This window comes from Rhinichthys klamathensis, unplaced genomic scaffold (genome assembly GCF_029890125.1).
Source record: "Rhinichthys klamathensis goyatoka isolate OS25496 unplaced genomic scaffold, OSU_Roscu_1.1 h1tg000046l_1, whole genome shotgun sequence".
NCBI classification, from domain to species: domain Eukaryota; kingdom Metazoa; phylum Chordata; class Actinopteri; order Cypriniformes; family Leuciscidae; genus Rhinichthys; species Rhinichthys klamathensis.
The window spans coordinates 3361101-3383843 of record NW_026606593.1 but is presented as its reverse complement, the minus strand read 5'-3'; the positions used below and the strand labels follow the sequence as shown (position 1 = coordinate 3383843).

The window sequence follows — 22743 nt, the reverse complement described above, 5'->3', positions numbered from 1 at the left end:
GTAAACATGACTCGTGTCTTTCTCCCGCGGCCCTCACTCGTCCTGCTCGCCACAGTAAACATGACTCGTGTCGTTCTCCCGCGGCCCTCACTCGTCCTGCTCGCCACAGTAAACATGACTCGTGTCGTTCTCCCGCGGCCCTCACTCGTCCTGCTCGTCACAGTAAACATGACTCGTGTCGTTCTCCCGCGGCCCTCACTCGTCCTGCTCGCCACAGTAAACATGACTCGTGTCTTTCTCCCGCGGCCCTCACTCGTCCTGCTCGCCACAGTAAACATGACTCGTGTCTTTCTCCCGCGGCCCTCACTCGTCCTGCTCGCCACAGTAAACATGACTCGTGTCTTTCTCCCGCGGCCCTCACTCGTCCTGCTCGTCACAGTAAACATGACTCGTGTCGTTCTCCCGCGGCCCTCACTCGTCCTGCTCGCCACAGTAAACATGACTCGTGTCTTTCTCCCGCGGCCCTCACTCGTCCTGCTCGTCACAGTAAACATGACTCGTGTCGTTCTCCCGCGGCCCTCACTCGTCCTGCTCGCCACAGTAAACATGACTCGTGTCTTTCTCCCGCGGCCCTCACTCGTCCTGCTCGCCACAGTAAACATGACTCGTGTGGTTCTCCCGCGGCCCTCACTCGTCCTGCTCGCCACAGTAAACATGACTCGTGTCTTTCTCCCGCGGCCCTCACTCGTCCTGCTCGCCACAGTAAACATGACTCGTGTCGTTCTCCCGCGGCCCTCACTCGTCCTGCTCGCCACAGTAAACATGACTCGTGTCTTTCTCCCGCGGCCCTCACTCGTCCTGCTCGCCACAGTAAACATGACTCGTGTCGTTCTCCCGCGGCCCTCACTCGTCCTGCTCGCCACAGTAAACATGACTCGTGTCGTTCTCCCGCGGCCCTCACTCGTCCTGCTCGCCACAGTAAACATGACTCGTGTCTTTCTCCCGCGGCCCTTACTCGTCCTTCTCCCACAGTAAACATGACTCGTGTCTTTCTCCCGCGGCCCTCACTCGTCCTGCTCGCCACAGTAAACATGACTCGTGTCGTTCTCCCGAGGCCCTCACTCGTCCTGCTCGCCACAGTAAACATGATTCGTGTCGTTCTCCCGCGGCCCTCACAGTAAACATAATGAATGGCGACTGTAGAACGCAAAAGCCGAATCCCGGACATTCTGGGCGATCTCGATACACATTTTCGGGCAGACTCATCACGGAGACTCACTAGTAGCCTAGACTTGTTGTTTAACTACTGCGCTCTGTTACCGGTAGGCGTGGCCTCCTAAGGCAGCAAGTGCATTCTGGGAGTTGTTGTCTTTCATCCACATAAGCCAAAAATACATTTTCTGGCTTTTCTCAGTCTAGAAAGCTCCAAATTCAAAAATAATTTCACATTTCTTCTACATAAATAACCCATTTTAAATACACATTCTTCTTTCCAGAGGTGAAGTATCCCTTTAACAGTTTAAAAAATATGGATGTTAAAGCAGGCTCTATTTGACCCTATGAATCACCTGTAGTTTAAGCCAGGGTTGCCAGGTCCTCGGTTATTATCTACACCAAACATTATTTGTACCCATTCAATTATTTCAATGAGAAACACTCTCAGCTTTTTAATTCTGGCCATGTCATAATTATTAGACCAGAATTTCTGTCTAAATAATAATTTACTTTTTACCTGAAAATACAGGGTTTTTTCTGCCAGTATTATGTGCGAAATTAGTCTGCTGAATTATGTGTTTGTTTTACAGGTATTACTAATCCCAAACAACCCAAGGATTCACCCAAGAACTTCACGTTTGATTATTCATACTGGTCACACAGCTCAGTAAGTTGGAAACTTCTTTTTTTTTTTTTATTGTATGAATCTGTCATTAATAATAAATGTATTTGTATAGTGATTTATTTACACAAATGTACACTATAACAGAAAGTGATATGTTAATGTCTATGATGTCTTAAAGGGGTCCTATTATGCTTTTTTACATATTCAAATTTCTTTAGTGTGTATTGTTGTTGTTTTGTGCTTGAAGGTCTGCAAAGTTACAAATCTCAAGTCTAAAGAGTTATTCTCTATATCAGTGTCAGTGTTTCTGAACTCCCTGAAACGCCTCCATTGTAGTCTTGAGTTTTCTTCCGGGAACGAACACATCACAATATTCCTCATTTAAATAATTCTCGCCCAAGGCATATGCAAAATAAAGGGGTGGTTGAGAGTTAGTCAGAAACTCGCAGTTATGGTAATGAGGGACATTTCCCAAACACGCTTGGAGTGGTTGACCAATCACAACTGGTCCAGCCGACCAATCAGAGCACATTCTGCTTTTCAGAAGAAACTTTACTGGAACTAAACAGTGTTACTGACAGACTGGGAAGAGAGGAGCTGCACAATGTCAGTTATGTGAAAAATTATGTTTTTTTTTTTTTTTTTTTAACATTTAAGTAAGAACCTATTCTAGTAGACCCCAAAAACAAAATATAAGGGCATAATATATACCCTTTAAAGTTCATATCGAAACGGTTTCCTCAAAAACTTGATTGAAAAACTTGCATGCAATCGCAAACAGTACGCAATAGATGATAATTTATTATTGATGTACGCAATACATCAATTCAAGATGCAATTTTATGATTTGTTAGTATGAACCAATGTATTACTGCATATTTAAAAGTATGTACTTGCATTGTATGCATGCACATTTTAGCTGTGAATGCTCTACATAGTCAAGATATCGATTACAAAAAGCCACTGATGTACATGCACTTTTAGTTTGTTGAAAAGTATGTGAATTGGGCCTTTATTAAACACTCTCATCTTCCTTGGACATTCATCTGATCACAGAAAACTCCTGACTTTGTCCCTTTGTGCTGTGTTGCAGGAAGAAGACCCATCCTTTGCATGTCAGAAGAAGGTGTATCAGGACATTGGCGAGGAGATGCTGCTTCATGCTTTCGAGGGCTATAACGTGTGTATCTTTGCTTACGGACAGACTGGAGGAGGGAAGTCGTACACAATGATGGGAAAACAAGATCCGGGGCAGCAAGGCATCATACCACAGGTGTTTGTATGGAGATAGCATCAATGAAAGCTTCCTGCAACAAGTCATTTTATCCACAAGGGAAATGCACAAAGCTATGGAATCACAGCCAGTCAGTATATATTTGATGTTTAATGTATAGCCATGTATTGCAAAACGAACCAAATGACTGAAAAACATTGTAGTCTATAGATAAGTAAAGCTATATTCTCTAAATCTACCAGTAGGTGGGTTGTCTGAATAACTATTCGATTGATCTGTGTTAAAAGTGCTGTATTAAAAGTGCAGTATTTTATTTTTTTGTCCTAATTAATTTTTTTTTTGCATATAATGGAATGAACGGCTCTTGAGAAATGTCTTGGCATGAGGAATCAAATATTCTTTGCTCTTTTCACATACTGTACTATTCTTTGTACTAGAAAATACTTTAAGTTTTTAGCCAAAACGACATAAGCCAGTGACGGTGAGCATCTTAAAGGAGATGTTGCACCAAAACCAAACGTTTCTGACAGAAGGTCAGTATCAGATTAGAAAATTATTATTTTGCACACACAAAAAAAAATACTTGCCAAACAAATCGACATCAAGAAACATACTAAAATAATAAAAAATGCACGTCAAGACCACTTTAAAAATCATGTATTTGTGAATAACACCACTACTCACCAAGTAAATAGTTATGTGGACATGACATATTGATTTGAGTTGACATTTTTCAAATCCTACCTATATAATATAATATTTATATTAGGGCTGTCATTTAAACGCGTTATTAACGGCGTTAACGCAAACCCATTTTAACGGCGTTAATTTTTTTATCGCGCGATTAATGGTCTTTTGGGGCTAGCAAACTTTGTAGTTTTTTTCACATGCTTTTGCAACAGGACGCGGCATGGACGTTTTGAAAGCGCAAGTGGATCTAGCTAGACCGGAATCAAAACAACAGGCACGCCGCACACACTTGTTTGGGCTTGCGAGCCGGATGCGCGAGCGCGAATCTCTCTGCTCGCGCGCATAATGTGCTGAGCGCGAATCTCTCTGCTCGAGTCGCGCGCTCTCAGATACACGCTGCTCTTGTAAGAATTTTCTCTGGGCTCGCTCAGAGAATATGCCTGCACTTAAAACGTGTTCAGTGCAATTGCGAATCTCTCCTCTTCCTGCAGCTAACAATTTTAGGTTATAAGAACGTTTTCATAACGTTCCCATTAAGTTATAAAAACGTTATTTCTGAATGTTATAGGAACGTTCAAAACGTCCAGTTTTGAGTGGATGACGAGCGCGAGACACCGAAATGGATGCCAATAAGATTCTGAATGGAACGTTTACTTTTAAAAAGTTGCCAAATGGTTCCATTGACGAGACCAAAGTGATCTGTGTGTTTTTTCGTTGTGAACTGAGCTATCATCATCGCAGCACGTCCAGTCTGAAATACCACTTGATGATGGCCAAACACACACACACACACACACAGCTGATGCGAATTCTCCACACCCTCGTCAATATCAGGACCTCGTCAGTATTTCTTTCAGCCTTTTATTGATGGACAGTGTTACATTGTGTGAGAGATTATTTGCTCCAAGTAAGAATGTTTTAGTGTGAAATTGAACACAGTATATGCCAATGTTGTTTTCAATAAAAAACATTTGCACAAAGCAAGCCGATCCACTTTTCCATGTTGATAAGAGCATTAAAATGAGAAAAAATAATGGGACAAAAAGAAATCAAGAGACATTTAGAATAGATAAAAATGTGCGATTTAATGCGATTAATCGCGAGTTAACTATGACATTAATGTGATTAATGTGATTAATTAAATATTTTAATCGTTTGACAGCACTAATTTATATATATATATATATATATATATATAGCCTACTCAGTTGCTATATTAGTGCTCATGACACATAGCAACACAGCCAAAAGTATTCCTAATATGTTGGACCTTTTGTTAGCCTACTTTTGCCTGTTGAGACATGCCTTCACAAGCACCTGTAAAAGCTGTATCAGTGATGTTTGAGTTGAGGGAGGCGTGGCTTTATTTGTGTAATTCCGCTGGGTGCCACTGGTGTGGCAGAAACTACATACTTCACCTTTAAGGCTTGTGTGCAAATGTAATTGATTATATGATCATCACGTAAAGTGTTAGTTCACCCAAAAAAGGAAAATTCTGTCATTAATTGCTCACCCTAATGTCATTCCAAACCCGATAAACCCGTTCATTTTAGGAACACAAATGAAGATATTTTTAATGAAATCTGAGAAATCACTGTCCTTCCATTTTAAAGTCAATTCACCCACAAATCTAATGCTTCATAAACCCATTGCAAAAGAAATTCATATAAATCGAGATGTTTAATCCAAGTCTTCTGAAAAGACATGATCACTATATATAATGAACACATTTAAGTGTTAAGAACGGTGTTTCTCTCAAAATAACCCCCGACAAGATGAGGAGGACGTGAAGCGAGGGGTCTTGATCAGCCTGAAGGGGGTTATTTTGAGAGAACCACCGGCTGGATGTATTACACGGCTACTTGCCACATAAGTAAATAATTAGACACCGAATATTGATCTTAGTTGAAATATTTTATTAGGTCTTTAAACGCAAAGCTTCCGCGGAGAGAGCAGTTGCAGCGCGGCAAGTTCAAACTAAACGGATATTTAAGAGATACGGTACACAGTCATTCATATCACTTATTACACATCATTTCACCACATAAATAATTATGAGGAATCGATATATTAATTTCAGATTAAACTGTTTTAAAATCGCACCTGTTTGTATCTCATAATCCAACAGTGTACAAAACAACAGTCACAAAATGGCAGCAGAGTTTGTATGAAACGAGAGCGAGCGAGTCCACGATACTGGATGGCATAATTAAATAACTGTACACAAAATATTGATTCGACTGAGTTTTAATATTTTATTAGCTCACCAAATGCAAAACTTTCATGAAGAAAAAACGTTCGGTAACGCTTCCTTTTACAGTACAGTACTTATGTGTACTTACAGTGTACTTACCTAGAAAGTACTGGCTAATATAAGGTAAGTACATGGGTTAGGGGTAGGTTCAGGGTTAGTACCTAGTTATTACCCAGTAATTGTAATTACTATAGTAAGTACATAGTTTGTACATGGGAAACAGGACTGTAAAAGGAAGCGTTACCAAACGTTCCTAGCAAGCGTATAGCGCTGCTGACTTCAGTGACCCGGATGTGTTTCTGTTTTGAGCGGTTGTTATCTGGGAATAACTTACCACTGAATGACGCTATTGACCAATCAGAATCAAGTATTCCACAGGGCCGTGTAATAATAATCACATATAAACATTGATCAGTACATAAAGCACTCAAATTTGGTAAACAGAAGCTCAAGCATGCTTGCAATTTGTAATGAACAAAAACAGTTGGGTCCATTTATCATTTATAGTAGTGAGTGGTTCTCACACGCTAAAAGAATTGTAATTACTTGAAGTAATTAATCATTTATTCTGTACTTGTGTTGAATTGAGCACTTTTAGTGATCACATCATCTCTCTCATTGTGCATTTTTCCCCCTAGATGTGTGAGGATTTGTTCAGACAAACAGCAAATAACACTGACCCTGACCTGTCCTTCTCTGTAGAGGTATGTATGTGTGTGTGTGTGTGTGTGTGTGTGTGTCTAAACCACTGTGTGCTGCAGTGTTAAAGTGCCCCATTATGCTTTTTCGAATAATACATTTCATGCAGTGTGTAAAATAGCTGTATGTGAATGTAAACAGTCTGCAAAGTTTTTAAGATGAAAGTGCACGACAAATAAAAGAGACTTGATTCTGAACTGCCTGAAACGAGTCGTCAGTACTTCCAGTCTTACTTCCTGCATGAACCTACGTAGGTTTGTAACAATTTTGCATAATGCCAGTCTATGCTCTTCATTGGCTGCAAGCGAACAGCGTCTACTTTGCCCCTCAAACACTGTAGTTGTAGCTGCGACTGGAAGATTTTGGTTTGTGTCGACGTGTTGAGAAGAAGCAGTTTTCTGCTGCCAAAGCAAATCTACGGTGGCCGAGACAGCTCAACGCGCTGCAACTGAAGCAAACACATGCAAATAGAGAAAAACGTGTGCAAATAGAAGAAAACGCATGCAAATAGAAAAAAACACATGCAAATAGAAAAACACGTGTGCAAATAGAAAAAAACACCAGCAAATTAAAAAAAACATCATCAGTTTCACAACACACGTGTGCTCCAAATAAGGAAACGCGCTGCAAAAGTTCACAACACAACCAAATACAGAAAACGCGCTGCAAATAACACAGACCACAACGGAAATGTTTCCAGGGGAACCAAATAAGTGACGGACCCGGCTGAGACGTGCTTATTGCTCGTGAGCTTCGCTATGCCATACTCCCTTCGAAGGGCAGATTGCAGAGCCCTTTTGGAGTGAGCAAGGCTCTAGTGTGCTGTTAGGCAGCCGTGTGGAGCGCACTTGATGAAGGGAGCAACTAAAGACAACGTGGGATGTTCCCATGACAACGCAGCACGGTGTCCATCAGCTGGTCTTACGACAGAAATATGATGCTGTTAACATAACGGATGCAAATACATTTTTATTTTTAGTTTACAAAAAAAGCTTTTAAAATATGCGTTATATATCTGTGTCTCAACTTTAAAATTTTGGACCCTACATTACCTAACATTTCTTACGAAACTTTTCTTTATGAAAATGTAATAACATGAAACCATTTGTACAGTGTAACTGGTGTATAGATAAATATCTTTCCTTCATGTTTTTCTTCTTTATCTTTTTTATTTATTTATTTTAGTTTCCAGCTTATTGTTCTTTTCTCATTTGTATTCTGATGACATTGAACATATTGTTAATACATTTTGTACATTGTATACAAGTTGTATGCCATAAAAAATGTAATCTCTGTATGTTTTGCACAAACAAATAAATAAAGTATTTAAGCTGTAAGCACCAGCACGCATAGATTTATGGATATCTATGCCGGCACGTCCCAGCCGGGTTCATCACTTATTTGGTTCCCCTGGAAACATTTCCGTTGTGTTCTGTGTTATTTGCAGCGCGTTTATGTATTTGGTGGTGTTGTGAGTATTTGGAGCACACGTGTGTTGTGAAACTGATGAAGATGTTTTCTTAATTTGCAGGTGTTTTTTTATTTGCACGCATTTTTTTCTATTTGCATGCGTTTTATTTTATTTGCATGTGTTTTTTTCTATTTGCACACGTTGTTTTCTATTTGCATGTGTTTTCTTCTATTTGCATGCGTTTTCTTCAGTTGCAGCGCGTTGAGTTTTCTCGGCCACCGTACAAATCCACTTTGATGCACTTCTAAAGGATGAGACTCACGCTGGAATTGATTCTGTTAAAACCGACGCCATCATTACTGTTCGTATCACGGCGTATTAAAGCCCCGTTCACACTACACGCGACTTTGTCGCTGCAAGTCGCCAGGCACTGGCGATGAGGTCGCTAGAGGCGCTAGAGGCGTTCCCACTACTGGTTGACTAGTATGACATCCAAAAGACAGCGAATCAGCTTTCTTGCCGTCCATCACTGCAGGCCCAGGGGCTGAGGAGAAGGATCACGTGCGCTCCACTCCTATTGGTTGTCGCTCGCAAAAATCGCTCTTCATTTGCATAAAGTTAAAAATTTCTCAACTTTGTCGCGTCGCTAGACACGCCCCATCTAGTCGCCAACGGTCGCTGTCGCGCGTGTCGCCGGAAGTTGCCCGCTCACCATTGAAATGAATGGTATCGCGTCGCTTGGTCGCGTGTAGTGTGAACGGGGCTTAAGAGTGAGGGAGATCTAGAGCAGACATTTCTATATGGTACTGGGTGTTTGCTTTCCGAAACGCACCTTAAGAGGTCGACCAATCACAACAGACACGAAACTTTCCGAGAACCAGCCCGATCAGATCAGAGCAGAGCAGAGCAGGTTCTCTGAAAAGTTCGTGAGACCGAATCCTTGATTGAACCGTTTCAGACACTTTGAGAAAAGAGCTGAAGCTGCAATGTATATTATGAGAAAAAAAGTGTTTTTTGACCTTGGTTGCATGTAAACACATTGTAAGAGACTTCCGAAATAAAATGAGGAACCTTTAAAATAGCATAATAGGGGCACTTTAAAACGGATAACTGTTCTGGACATCCATTGATGCATAGACTCATAAAGCAATTTGCCTTCAGGTTAAACTGTGAATAAACAATTTCTTGATATAAAACGAGCCGACTTTTTATATATTATATACAGGTGAAACTCGAAAAATTAGAATATGGTGCAAAAGTTCATTTATTTCAGTAATTCAACTTAAAAGATGACACTAATATATTATATAGACTCATTACATGCAAAGTGCGATATTTCAAGCCTTTATTTGTTATAATTTTGATGATTATGGCTTACAACTTATGAAAACCACAAATTCAAAATTAGAATATTGTGAAAAGGTTTTTATAGCTGTAAGTCATAATCATCAAAATTATAACAAATAAAGGCTTGAAATATCGCACTTTGCATGTAATGAGTCTATATAATATATTAGTTTCACCTTTTAAGTTGAATTACTGAAATAAATGAACTTTTGCACCATATTCTAATTTTTCTGTGTTTCACCTGTAGTCAATAAAGAATTTGATAACTTTATGTATAATATGTTTTTAGGTTTCATATATGGAGATTTACTGCGAGCGGGTTCGGGACTTGTTGAACCCAAAAAGCAGAGGGTCCTTGAGGGTCAGAGAGCATCCTATAATGGGCCCTTACGTAGAAGACCTCTCCAAAATGGCGGTTACAAACTACAGTGATATCGCAGATCTCATGGACACTGGCAACAAAGCCAGGTATTATTCTACTGTATACACACAAACATGATTATGATTCAGTTTGAAAATAAGCACTTTTGATAATCGATTAATCTGTCAATGATTACTTTTATCAATCAGATAAAAGACTAGAAATCATTTTTCTTTTACTTAAAGGACGGTTGCCGCTACCAATATGAACGAGACCAGCAGTCGCTCGCACGCGGTCTTCACCATCCTCTTCACACAGCGTCGACACGACCACATGACCAGCCTGGACACTGAGAAGGTGTGTGTAAGAGATTAGAAAACATTCCTTTTTCCTTTTCTTCTTTTCTCACTCTGGTTTCTTTGTGTAACTCTCAGGTGAGCAAGATCAGCCTGGTTGATCTGGCAGGAAGTGAGAGAGCAGACTCGTCTGGAGCCAAAGGCTTGAGGTTGAAGGTGTGTTTGATGTCATATTAGTTCTGAATTAAAGGAAGGCGTTTAAACCAAAACAACATGCTGTCATCATTTACCCACCATCAGCATTGTTGTAAAACCATTTAACTTTTTTTTTTTGATATTGTGAAGGATGTTCATGCAGCTCTTTATCATACAGTGGAAGCACAAGGATGTCAGAATTAAAATACTCCATAAACAAATCATAAAAGTTGTTCATATGACTTGTATATGAAGTAGATAGACAGACAGACAGGCGCGCGCACACACACACAGACACTAACACAACCGTTCAAAATTGTAAGAACCATTATGAAAATTGAGCATCAAATCATCATATTAGAATGATTTCTGAATGATCATGTGACACTGAAGACTGGAGGAATGATGCTGAAAATTCAGCTTTGACACACAAAAATAAATTACAGTTTAAATATTCATTCAAATAGAAAGTTATTTTAATTTTTAATAATATTTTACAATATTTCTGTTCTTACTGTTGTTGTTGATCAAATAAATGTAGCCTTCGTAAGCAGAAGAGACTTCTTTCAAAACCAAAAAAAGACAAAAATCTTAGGCCATGTCCACACGGACACGGGTATTTTTATAACCGGAGTTTTTCCTACAGCGTTTTAAAAAAAAAATCCCGTCCACACATGCTCGGTCTCCGTCTACATGAAAACGTAAAAACACGCAATCAAGCGCGGTCAAGAGCATGCCACGCCAGCAGGCGGTGATATAAACCTTAACCCTAAAGCCACGTTGGCCAATCAGAAGCGCAAATCTGATGTCAAACACAGCTGATAACGGCGCACAGTCTGACGTCGCAAGGCAAAAACCCCGGTTTCACTGTCTACACGACAACACTGTAACCGGCGTTTCTGAAAATCCTCACCCTGGCAGGGGTTTTCAAAAATGTTCGGTTTCAGTGCGTTTTCGTGTGGACGAACGGCCGAACCGCGTAAAAAAAGTCACGGTTATAAAAATACCCGTGTCCGTGTGGACAGGGCCTTAATTATTCCAAACTTAACCGTGTGTGTGCGCATATATATATATATATACAGTAGTGTTGTCACGATACTAGAATTTCTAACTTCGATACGATACCTTGAAAAATATCGATATTCGATACCATTTTCGACACCACAGAGAAAAAAACTGCCACAATATTAAGGGGGTATTTTTTGTATTTAAAGCTAAATATAACAAGTCTAGAACATGACATTGAGGTATATTTTACATGAACAAAAATGTCCCGAGTTCTATTTGTTAATATTTTTTAATTGGACCAGAGCTTACATGATCCGTTGTATTTTTATTACCTACTGTTATCAAAGATTAAAATATACTGTAACAAAAAAGCACTTAACAGTATCAAATTGGAGGATAGAGTGTCAGTAATGTATAATAATAAGATTAAACATTCAATTTTCAGTTAAAGGCATTTCATTATTGAATTCAGAGATGCCATTATCTAGCTGTTTAGTTTAATTAGTATCTGTGTAATCAAATTGATGATAATCGCTAATGAAGGAACATTGCAGAATTAAATAATAATTTTTGAATAAAGTTAAAAAGGCACAAGTTAATTTACATTTGACCACAACAATATTTACTTGTCTAAGATTCCTCAGTCAGATTATGTTAACTTTAAGAAAACGGTGAAAATACTAGACAACACAGACTCATATCAACAACAATACTAGGCCATCTTGGTTAATGTTTCAGAAAAGTTAAAATGAGAAGAGTTACAGTGTTTCTTTTAGGATTTTTTTAGCAGTGGGGGCAGGTCTGTCCAAATAACAAACACCCCTGATGCTGAGCATGTGAGTCATTCCACGAAACGGGTACGATTTGGACTTACACATTTTTGAATTTTTTACCAACATGTATTACTTTTCTGAACACCCCACAACATTAATAACATATTTAACTTCCAGAAAAACATATTTTCCCACCTCAGGCATTAAATACTTATTATTATTGGTAATTATTTTAAGATATGGGCACTATTAGTCTTCAACCCCGTTATGGACACTATGGGAGCTCTCTGAATATAATTATAAAATATATTTTTAATGAAATCAACATTTTCCTATTAGTCAGATGTCCCTCACACTAATTCAGTAATTGCAAATGTAAAATGTACATATCATTTCACACTTATGCTATACTAAAGCCTGAAATGGGCACTTTGTGTGACAGCAACCTCATAATATTTGATCAAAGATGTGGCTTAACTTCAGAATTTGAACTAAAATCAGTATTCTTGTGATTGCTCTGAACATTTCAGACTGAGTTCAACAAACAATAATTTACTTTTTAATAAACGTAAAAATAAAAATTCATAAAAACGTAGGTGTGACGGGGTTGAGACTAGGGTAACAGGGTTGAAGATGGTAACGGGGTTGAAGAGACAAATACAGCTTAACATATGAGTAGTTGTTTTTTTGCTCAAATTCACTGTAAGATTTTCTATAAGCAATGTATTTTATTATGTTACCAAGAAAAACAACAGATATAAATTGCAATTGCAACTCAGTTTTATTAACCCGACTGCAGGAAAAACAACAATAACGTAGTATACATTAGAACATTATAAAATGACTGAATAGGTCATCAAAATAAAACATATAACTTGTGTGCTTTTTTGATGTATGTGTGGGTGTGTGTGTGTGTGTGATTGAGCGTGTGTTTGTGTGGGTTTTTTTTTACATGTGCGCATGCTTCGTGGCAAAAAAGTAACGGGGTTGAGTGTGACGGGGTTGTGATTTTTTGGCTAAAAATGGCCACTGCTCTATATGTGGTGAATAACAGGAGAGCACATGGAATGCATGACATTAAGAAATCATGTATGCTTTTGAAATAACAAAGATAATTTTCACAAGTAATAGAATTCTATCTTTATTTGATGTAACGGGGTTGAGTCGTTGAGCTTGACAACCACAATATCACAATTCTAAATAAGTTATAGTTATAAAAGTAGTTGGTAACTTGCCTGTGTCTGCACACAATGTTGTTCAGAAGACTTCTATGATGTTACTTCCTGTTGTTGATCTCACATAAGGATCTGTTCATTATTTTTATGGGGGGAGAATGATGTGTGTAACGGGGTTGAGGGATTACTGAGGGACGGAACTAAATAATGTGATTTTAATGAATAATCATGAATTTTTTTTTTTTTAAACCATTACCAGCAAAAAAGCACAGATAGATATTCATGGGAATGGCAAAATGTATGGACTTTTTTCTAATTTTATTATTCATATTCCAAGTACACTTTCATAGAAGGCCATGAGGGACATGACAAAATAGGTGGTGTCAACTGAAAAATCAAGATAATTTCTAATATAAAGATAAAATGTTTGTCATTATTTTTAAACTCTATTAAAGGAGACATTTCAATTGATACAAAAAGCTTTTAATAATAGATTTTGGTGACCCAATAGGTAAAATACACTTAAAAAGGTCAGAGGGACTCAAATCGTACCGGTTTCGTGGAATGACTCATATGCTGCTAAATGGTACCCCTGGAGCCTGTTCCTTAAGTCTGTTTTCACCTATAAAATAATTTTAAAAAATGAGTGATGTTAGGGATTATTGATAGTCAAACAATCTTTTGGGTGCCCGCAGCACGCTCACAGTGTGAAGCGCGTGTCCACGTATTCTCCGACATGCCTGCTCGCGGTGTGTTTTTTATGCGTGTGCGCGCTATTCTCCGACATGCCCGCTCGCGGTGTGTAGCGTGTGTCCACGCTATTCTCCGACTCCGACATGCCTGCTCGCGGTGTGTAGCGCGTGTCCACGCTATTCTCCGACTCCGACATGCCTGCTCGCGGTATGTTTTTTATGCGTGTGCGCGCTATTCTCCGACATCCCCGATCGCGGTGTTCTTTATCAATCAACCAAAGCCGGTCGCGGGGGCGCCACCCTCGCAATCTTTCCATTCACTTCACTTTTGCTATTTAACCAGAGCGAATGAGACGAGTACGTCACGTGTGGTGTTTGTCAACGCGACTTTGAAGAGAAGTGAAAGTGACCGCTCGGCTAGTATCGATACTTCAGGAAATAAATATTGGTACCGTTCAGATATTTCAGTATCGATATTTATCGAAATATCGATATTTTTGACAACACTAATATACAGTATATATATATATATACACACACACACACAAATACAGAGAGATAAACTGCTATATTAAGTCTTCTGAAGCTACATATATGATATGTGTAAAAGTACAATATACGATATATTTGTAAATGTAGAAGTTGGAATGAGCTATATGAACGGAAGGGAATTTTCCATCTGAATTATGGCTGAATTAATCAGATGTAACAGTTTTCTTCTTTTTTTTTATTTTTATTTTTTATTACTTTTTGGAGCATGATCTCAAGTTACTTAACAGAATGCCCAAAGCTTTTCTGTACAGTACAGTTGTGTAAATTATGACAAATTACACTTTCTGTTGAATTAACCTTTTAATCTCAAGTATTAACAGATCTTTTAAAAGTATTGTTTGTTTTTAGGAGGGAGCCAATATTAACAAATCTCTGACAACACTGGGTAAAGTCATCTCAGCACTGGCAGACATGGTGAGAACTACTTTCTCTTGTGCTCATAAATCTTTCGGTCTCTCCTCTGTTTCTTTCTGCTGCTTCAGTTCTGTTTGTTTCCCATCTGTCGTCTCCTTGTCTTCACTTGTCTTTCAGTGTTTTGTCTCAAATGTTGAGTTCTTTGTCAAGAGTAACAATATAACTTTCCCTCCACAGCACGGCTCAAAGAAGAGACGCTCTGATTTCATTCCCTACAGGGATTCTGTGCTCACGTGGTTATTGAGAGAAAATCTAGGTATGTCTTTGTCTAAAGAAACAATACATTCCTATATATCTGCTCATATAGGGGCGAAAATTGGTCTGACAATTTTTTTTTTCGTTTAGAGTCACTGAAATAAACTCATCGACCAATAAGATGCTTTTGGGTCATGTGTTGTTAGACCCTGTTGACATGCCATGAATGTCCCATCAGAAGATCTGTTTTGTTCTGCATATAAAACCAGTTAGCACAGAGTTTGGTCTGACATCCATCTATTTATTAATTAACTCTTCCATCAGTCCTTTAAAAACCTTGAGTTGGAGACATTCTTCTGTCTCTAACTTGCTTCTGAAGACAAACACAACACACAACACACAACAAAAGATTCAACGGTAACGATGAGCAAATCTAGTGTATCTTGCATATTTTTCATGTGGGGTTTCGGTAACTTACAGAGATGCAGATATTGGCTGTTTGTCTATGATTTAGATTTTTTTTTTTTGACTTAAGAAAATTGCTATATTTAAATGATTAGTTCACCCCAATATTCTGTCATCACTGACTTGAAATATAAATAAATGAAGATAAATTTAGTATAACATGAGAGATTTCTGTCCTGAAAGTCAATGGAACCACTGTTCTAAAGTTTTGGGTCAGAAAGATTTTTATTTTTTAAGAAAATAAAACTTTTATTCAGCAAGTATGCATTCAATTGATCAAAAATGGCAGTAAAGACAATGTTACAGAACATTTCTAATCATGGTTTCCACAAAAATATGAATAAGCAAAAACACTTTCAACATTGATAATAATAATAAATGTTTCTTGAGCAGCAAATCAGCATATTAGGATCATTTCTGAAGGATCATGTGACACTGAAGACTGGAGTAATGATGCTGAAAATTCAGCTTTGATCACAGAGATAAATTACAGTTTAAAATATACTCAAATAAAACATTTTAAATTGTAATAATAATTCACAAGATGAATGTTTTAACTGCATTTTTGTTTGGATGAATGCAGCCTTGGTGAGCAGAAGAGACTTCTTTCAAAAACATTAATAAAAATCTTACCGACCCTATATTTTTAAACAGTGATGTATAAACAGGTGGGCAAAAATAAGGCCTTATACACCTATTTTATTAATATTAATCAAACGGCAATATCGAACCACTTCTCTTCATTTATTTCTTTATTACTGTCTTAAGTTTACTTGAAGAATTTCTTGAAAAACTTGAAAAGTTACTTAATTGACAAATACTTCTCTCTATATAAGCTTATTTTAATTTGTTATTGATGTATTCATTTGTAACTTTAATGATTACATAAAGGAGTGTGTTCAATAGTGTACTCTTGTTCTTGCATCGAACAAGTCTTTAAACACTGATGTTTAACTGAGTGTTTGTGTTTGAAGGTGGAAACTCTCGCACGGCCATGATTGCTGCTCTGAGCCCAGCAGATATCAATTATGAAGAAACACTCAGCACTCTCAGGTAAAAACACAGTTCTTTCTTTTTCAGCATAAATTTGAGGTACATTATCCTGTTTATACTATGTAAGCTCCAGCACTGTGTGTCCCACTGCAGGTATGCAGACAGAGCAAAGCAGATAAAGTGCAATGCTGTGATTAATGAGGATCCAAACGCACGTCTCGTCCGGGAACTCAAAGACGAGGTCAACAGACTCAAAGAGCTCCTGCTGTCTCAGGGACTCAGCAACCTCATCACTGCCTCAGGTACAGCTTTCAGAGAGGTCTGGTCACAAGTGGACAGTGCTAAAATAGGTATAAACATGGGTAACGTGTCTTGGAGACGCACTGCCATCCAGTTGTTTAAAGTCGGCATGAAATGGAAGTTGTGTTCTTTTGTTCCCTATTGAGACGTATATCTGAGTGAAATGGCATCTGGAACTAGAAAAAATGTAGGGCAGGGTTTAATTTTGTCCATGGGGAATTGATTGCATGGTTGTGGTTTGCTATTGGTCGATCTCATGTGAGTGACAGGTTGCCCCGCCCTGTTGCTGCAAGAGGGATGGGAAGTTTACGAGGGCACATGAATATAAAAAAAAAATATGTGAGTGGATAAATCATTTATACTGCAATATTCCATAAAAAAAAAAAAAAAAAGAATTGTCCATTTTGATTCAATGCCGACTTTAAAGCAAAATTGAAGATGGTCTATAAGATGGCATAACACTTCTGAGAATATCTTTGGTATGCCTTATATCAATATGCAGTGATGTAAGTGTATCTCTAAAAACATGTTTGTCACATTTCACCACAAAATCAAAGAAAAAAATTAAATGTATTTTAAGCCTATATTTAGGACCAGATTTTTTGCATAGACATCATTATTCATCATTCTCATTTGTGATTCTTATTACTTAAAATAATAAAGGACTGTATTTATTATTATAAAAATGTTTTTGTTTTTTATTATTTATATCAGAACAAACTGTATACTACTGTTAAAAAAAGGGCTCTGTAAGTTTTTGTTTTTGTTTTTTGAAAGAAGTCTTTGATCAATTTAATGCATCCTTGCAGAACAAAAGTAAAAAACAAAACTTACGAATGGTAGTGTATTTTTCCTCCGAGAAATAAAATGTGTTTTGCATTACAGTGATGAGTATTGGGGAGGGAAATCTGATTGCCTGGTCACAGGATGCGCAGAAGTTATCAGACTTGGACTACAAACTCTAATTTTGATTTCATGGTGTCTTTTAGCTGTAGACAGTCAAAGTCATTTTCCATAATAAATAACTTGCATGCTCATTTTCTCTCAGGGTCTGAAACGGGCCGCCCCTCTTTGGGAGTTGCATCAAGTGAGCTCCATCAGCCCTCGCTCTCATATGTACAGTCTACCTCTGATGCACCAATGGAGGGTGAGACGCCCGCTAGTCCTACTGAGCACATCAGCCAAGAGGAGGCTGTGGAGAGACTCAAGGTACACACACGACAAACACTTTCTTAGCAGATACTTCTGTTACCAACAACAGCCAAATACCAGAACAGAAAGGTATTTTCATAATTCAGCTGCTTAGTATTAAAGTAGGTAACAAATGTCAGATGTTTTGCTAAATTCAGCAGCTACACGACCTTCCAAAAGAAGATATCAACTAAGCCAATGTCAGCAGATGCAGAATGTTTGTGACTGATTTGAATTTGTACAAAAAGGTGTGTGTGTGTGTGTGTGTGTGTGTGTGTGTGTGTGTGTATATGAAAAGTTTGGTTCCTAAACGCCTTTTTTTTTTTTTAAATAGTTACTGCAAAAATCAGTATTGTATCTGGTTGGTATTGAAAAGTCAATGTTTAATTTTAAGTTAAATGCGATATCCGCCGTGTTATTCTGTCATGTTTTCTCCCTTTCTTTCCAAACCGCGACAAACGCCAGTCTCCCTTCTCTGCAGAATGCGATATATCCGCTCAACCAATCACAACGCACCATTCCACGCAATGTAAACAGTAACGGCAGCGCACTTAAATACACCCGGCTTCCTAGTTTTTCTTATCTATTTTGTACTTTTCGATCAACAAACAAACAAAATGAATAATTTCGACGGCATTGATGAACCTGTGGTTGTTTCTGCGGTGGGTGAGAAACGTAAGGCATCGAAATCGAATCATTTACGTGAGGAGATTAAGAAGAAGAGGCACTTGGGGGGAGGAAAAATGTTTTCAATCTTCTTTACAGTTCTATTTTGAACAGTTTTACACATATTTTATATTAATGCAATGGATTTATAGTATGCACAAGACAACAAATTCAGTGTATAAAATGAATGTGATTTTTATTCATTGTTTAAAACTTGAAGCAAAACTCTGGCATTATTCAACCCATAGCCCTGTTGAGCAAGGTCACTGTGAGCTATTGATAGCTATTCCTTTACCTATCAATAGCTTGTGGTGACCTTGCTCAACAGGGCTATGGGTTGAATACAAATCTTTAAAAAAAATCTTATAGGCCTAAACAAGTGATATAAAATTGATACTATAATATGTGAATCTTTGAAAGTACGTGTTTTTGTCTGTGAAAACTTACTAAAAATATTATACTAATAAACTTACGTTGTTGTGTATTTTCAACAGTTTAAATATGAAAAAAAAAAACTTATATTGATTCAATGGATTAATTGCATTTTGAAAGTTTTTTTTTTTTTTAAATGGATTTATTGCATTCTGGGGGAAAAAATCATCCGTTTTTATAATAAATCTTTGAAAATCCAAACCTGGATTTTCATTTTTTTTTTTTTTTATGACCTACAAATGCGAATGTGAAAGTTTGAAACAGAAAATAGTGGTTTTCATCTTTCCACTTTCTTGGTAAAGAAAACACATTTTTACTCAAATTAATTTAAATGCATTTATTGCGTTTTGGAACCAAACTCTTCATATATATATATATATATATATATATATATATATATTTAATGTATGTTTACCAAAAAAAGAAGTGTAAAACAGAGAAAATATGTCTGACTGTCATTGTTGTACTGTCTCTAACAGGAAACGGAAAAGATAATTGCTGAGCTGAATGAAACATGGGAAGAGAAACTCAGGAAAACCGAGTCGATACGACAAGACAGGTGAGAGCAGACACAACCCAATGAAGTGTTCACAGTATTCAAAATGTGTGCACAATTATAACATAAACTGTGGATAATTAATGGAATAAATGTATCCTTTGAATTTAAATGTCTAGATACACCAAACTGACAAGAACTAGTGCCGACAAAAGCATCTGGGCTGAAAAGTTGAGCTTGAATCCACTGCAAAGACTACAGCCAGTGGCCAACTAACACATGCGTTCTGTGCCTGTGTGATAGGAAATAACTCTTCATACAAGCACGTGACAGTGATCTTTCAAAAAGGGAAGAGCTAGGATGCGGATATACAAACCGTTAACAAAGCAGCGTTATATATTATAAGCAGCAAAATTAAAACCGCCAGTCGAGCCACTGACGCTCAAACGGTTGATTCATTCAGTCGTTGAATCGTTCATTAAACTGATTCGTTCAAAACACGGATTCATTCAGTAACTGTGGTACTTAGAGACGCAAAACAATTCTGCTATGATTTCATTGGGAAATATTCGTAAAAAAAAAAAGGCAATATTGTGTATAGAATTAACAAAATGTTAACCGTTATAAAATCAATATGACATTTACAGTCGTGACTCGTGCTGGTATTTGAGAAAACGGCACTCTTGCTTGTTTGATATAAGGGGTGGTTGATTATGATGTCCCTTTTCTAACTTTAGTTGGTGTGTAATGTTGCTGTTTGAGAATAAACAACATCTGCAAAGTTACGACGCTCAAAGTTCAAAGCAAAGGAAGATATTTGCTTTTAAAGAAATTGCTTTTTAAAGCAACACTAAGTAAGATTTTTTACCTTAAAATAATGTTTCCAAAATCGTTTCAGTGGTTCATTAAGTCGTAACAGGGTGAAAGGCACTTATGCCTCCGCTTTGCGGTCCTATATCTGCTATAACCACGCTATGTAAGATTGCCAGATCGGGTCGCGTTTCTGTAGTTCTAATGAGACATAAGGAAACTACAAATTTGACTTGCTTTACGTCAAGCGTTACAATAGTCATTATTTAGTTTTTCTTCGTTTCTGATGTCGCAATACATCATACTTTCATGAGATCATGCAACATACTCTACCTTGTCTGTGGACATCGTTCACTCCAAAGCCGGTGCTGGATAAACAACGAGCGTGCGTGCGACAGTAGGAAGCGGTGGGCTAAATTATTTACCACAGCGGTAATGGACAATTCCGCTTCCAACCTGTAGGGCGACCGCAGAGGGTTAGTGACATCACTAACCCTAACATTTACATAAACCCCGCCCCCGGAACACTATTTATAGATTATCAAGACAGAATATGCTAATCAATGACTAGAAGATAACTACACGTAAGCTACATAAATTCACCAACTAACCATTCAGAAATGTTGTCTACATGTTGTCACTTCTTTTTGAGTCTGCATCTGCATCAAGATGTTTTTATTTGGTTTTTGCAAAACAAGTGACCTACTCAGGAAATGTCCCTTGCACATCATTTAAACAATAATTATGATATTATCATAGATGATACATTTCGCACACCACTAGATGCCAGCTTAACCAACTAATCTCTTGTTGGATAGTCAACACTCTCGACCCATGTGTGCTTTCCGTGTGCGTCAGAGTTGACTTGGCTAGAATAATCTGTGATGTGGACTTAACTTTATGCTGATAGTCAAGTGAGACTAATCCCACTGCGTTTCTCTCTGTTGTGACGCATTAGAGAGTCACTGCTGGCTGAGATGGGTGTGTCTGTGAAAGAGGATGGAGGAACAGTGGGCGTTTTCTCACCCAAAAGAGTGAGTCAAGTCATATTCATTTGTATTGCACTGTTTACAATACACATTTTGTTAAAGGTGCGGTCACATGTACGGTTTCTCAGACATTTCGACAGGAATTCATCAATCAGGATTTTTGCGTGAGGGCGCAAGTTTGCCCCATGCTGATTTCACAATAGGTTCACAAAAGTTGGTCAAGAAAATTAGCTGGACTGTTGACTAACAAAAATCTGTGACTTCTGTGTGAGCTGTGCTTCATACATCCCTACACTATTGACGATAGACAATGCCAATGGGATTTCACCGAAATATTGCTAATGTGACCGCACCTTGAGTCTCAAAGCTTCTCTAAAACATACAAATTATGATTTGTACCCCTACTCCACTATCCTAGCACATAAGATGTTCAAAATGCTTCCAGGTTTTTAAGTGTGTGTTTTGTCCCCAGACGCCCAACCTGGTGAATCTGAACGAGGATCCTCTGATGTCAGAATGTCTGATCTATTATATTAAAGATGGAGTCACTAGGTGAGCAGTGAGTTTTTGAAGGATTGATCTGTTTCTTTGTAAATACTGTACTGTGTATCTCATGAGTGTGTGTGTGTGTGTGTGTGTGTGTGTGTGTGTGTGTGTGTGTGTGTGTTGCAGAGTTGGTCAGGAGGATGTGGATATTCGTCTCAGTGGTCAGTTTATAAAGGAGCTGCATTGCGTCTTCTGCAGTGAAGTCAATGACAATAACGAGGGTGAGCGCAGTCACATGACTTTCATTACATTCACGGAGTCCCACAAAAGTGACACTAAAGACATAATGGTACAGAAGATTTCTATTTAAAATCAGAACGGTTCTGTTGAACTTTCTATTCATCAAAGATTGTAGTACATATGACAATAAACTCTCTTGAATCCTTAAGAAACTCACGGTTTTCAAAAAAATTAAGCAGCACCATTGGTTTCAACATAATAATAATAAGTAGAAATGTTTCTTGAGCAGCAAATCATCATATTAGAATGATTTCTGAAGGATCATGTGACACTGAAGACTGGAGTAATGATGCGGAATATTCATTTTTTATCACATGAATAAATTAGATTTTAAAATATATTCACATAGAAAAGAGTTCTTTTAAATTGGAATAATATTTCTAAATATTAGTGTTTTACTGTATTTCTGATCAAATAAATGCAGCCTTTGTGAACATAAGGAACTTCTTTCAAAAACATTTAAAAAAAAAATCTTATTGACACAATAGTTTAGGGCTATGTGTATATAAAATATTACATAAATATTCATACATTTTTTT

The 22743-nt window shown here is 37.8% G+C and overlaps 1 protein-coding gene across 1 annotated transcript in view; it reads left to right on the top strand.

The window, feature by feature from the left end:
* Positions 1-22743, top strand: part of kif1c (kinesin family member 1C) — a 67211-nt gene that overhangs the window by 23504 nt on the left and 20964 nt on the right. The window contains exons 3-17 of the mRNA XM_056247408.1: positions 1746-1822; positions 2874-3053; positions 6597-6662; positions 9705-9883; positions 10022-10133; positions 10211-10288; positions 14816-14881; positions 15059-15137; positions 16516-16594; positions 16688-16836; positions 17883-18043; positions 19603-19682; positions 21388-21463; positions 21891-21970; positions 22091-22185. Coding sequence (XP_056103383.1) covers positions 1746-1822; positions 2874-3053; positions 6597-6662; positions 9705-9883; positions 10022-10133; positions 10211-10288; positions 14816-14881; positions 15059-15137; positions 16516-16594; positions 16688-16836; positions 17883-18043; positions 19603-19682; positions 21388-21463; positions 21891-21970; positions 22091-22185 — 1557 coding nt within the window. The remainder of the gene's footprint in view (positions 1-1745; positions 1823-2873; positions 3054-6596; positions 6663-9704; positions 9884-10021; positions 10134-10210; positions 10289-14815; positions 14882-15058; positions 15138-16515; positions 16595-16687; positions 16837-17882; positions 18044-19602; positions 19683-21387; positions 21464-21890; positions 21971-22090; positions 22186-22743) is intronic.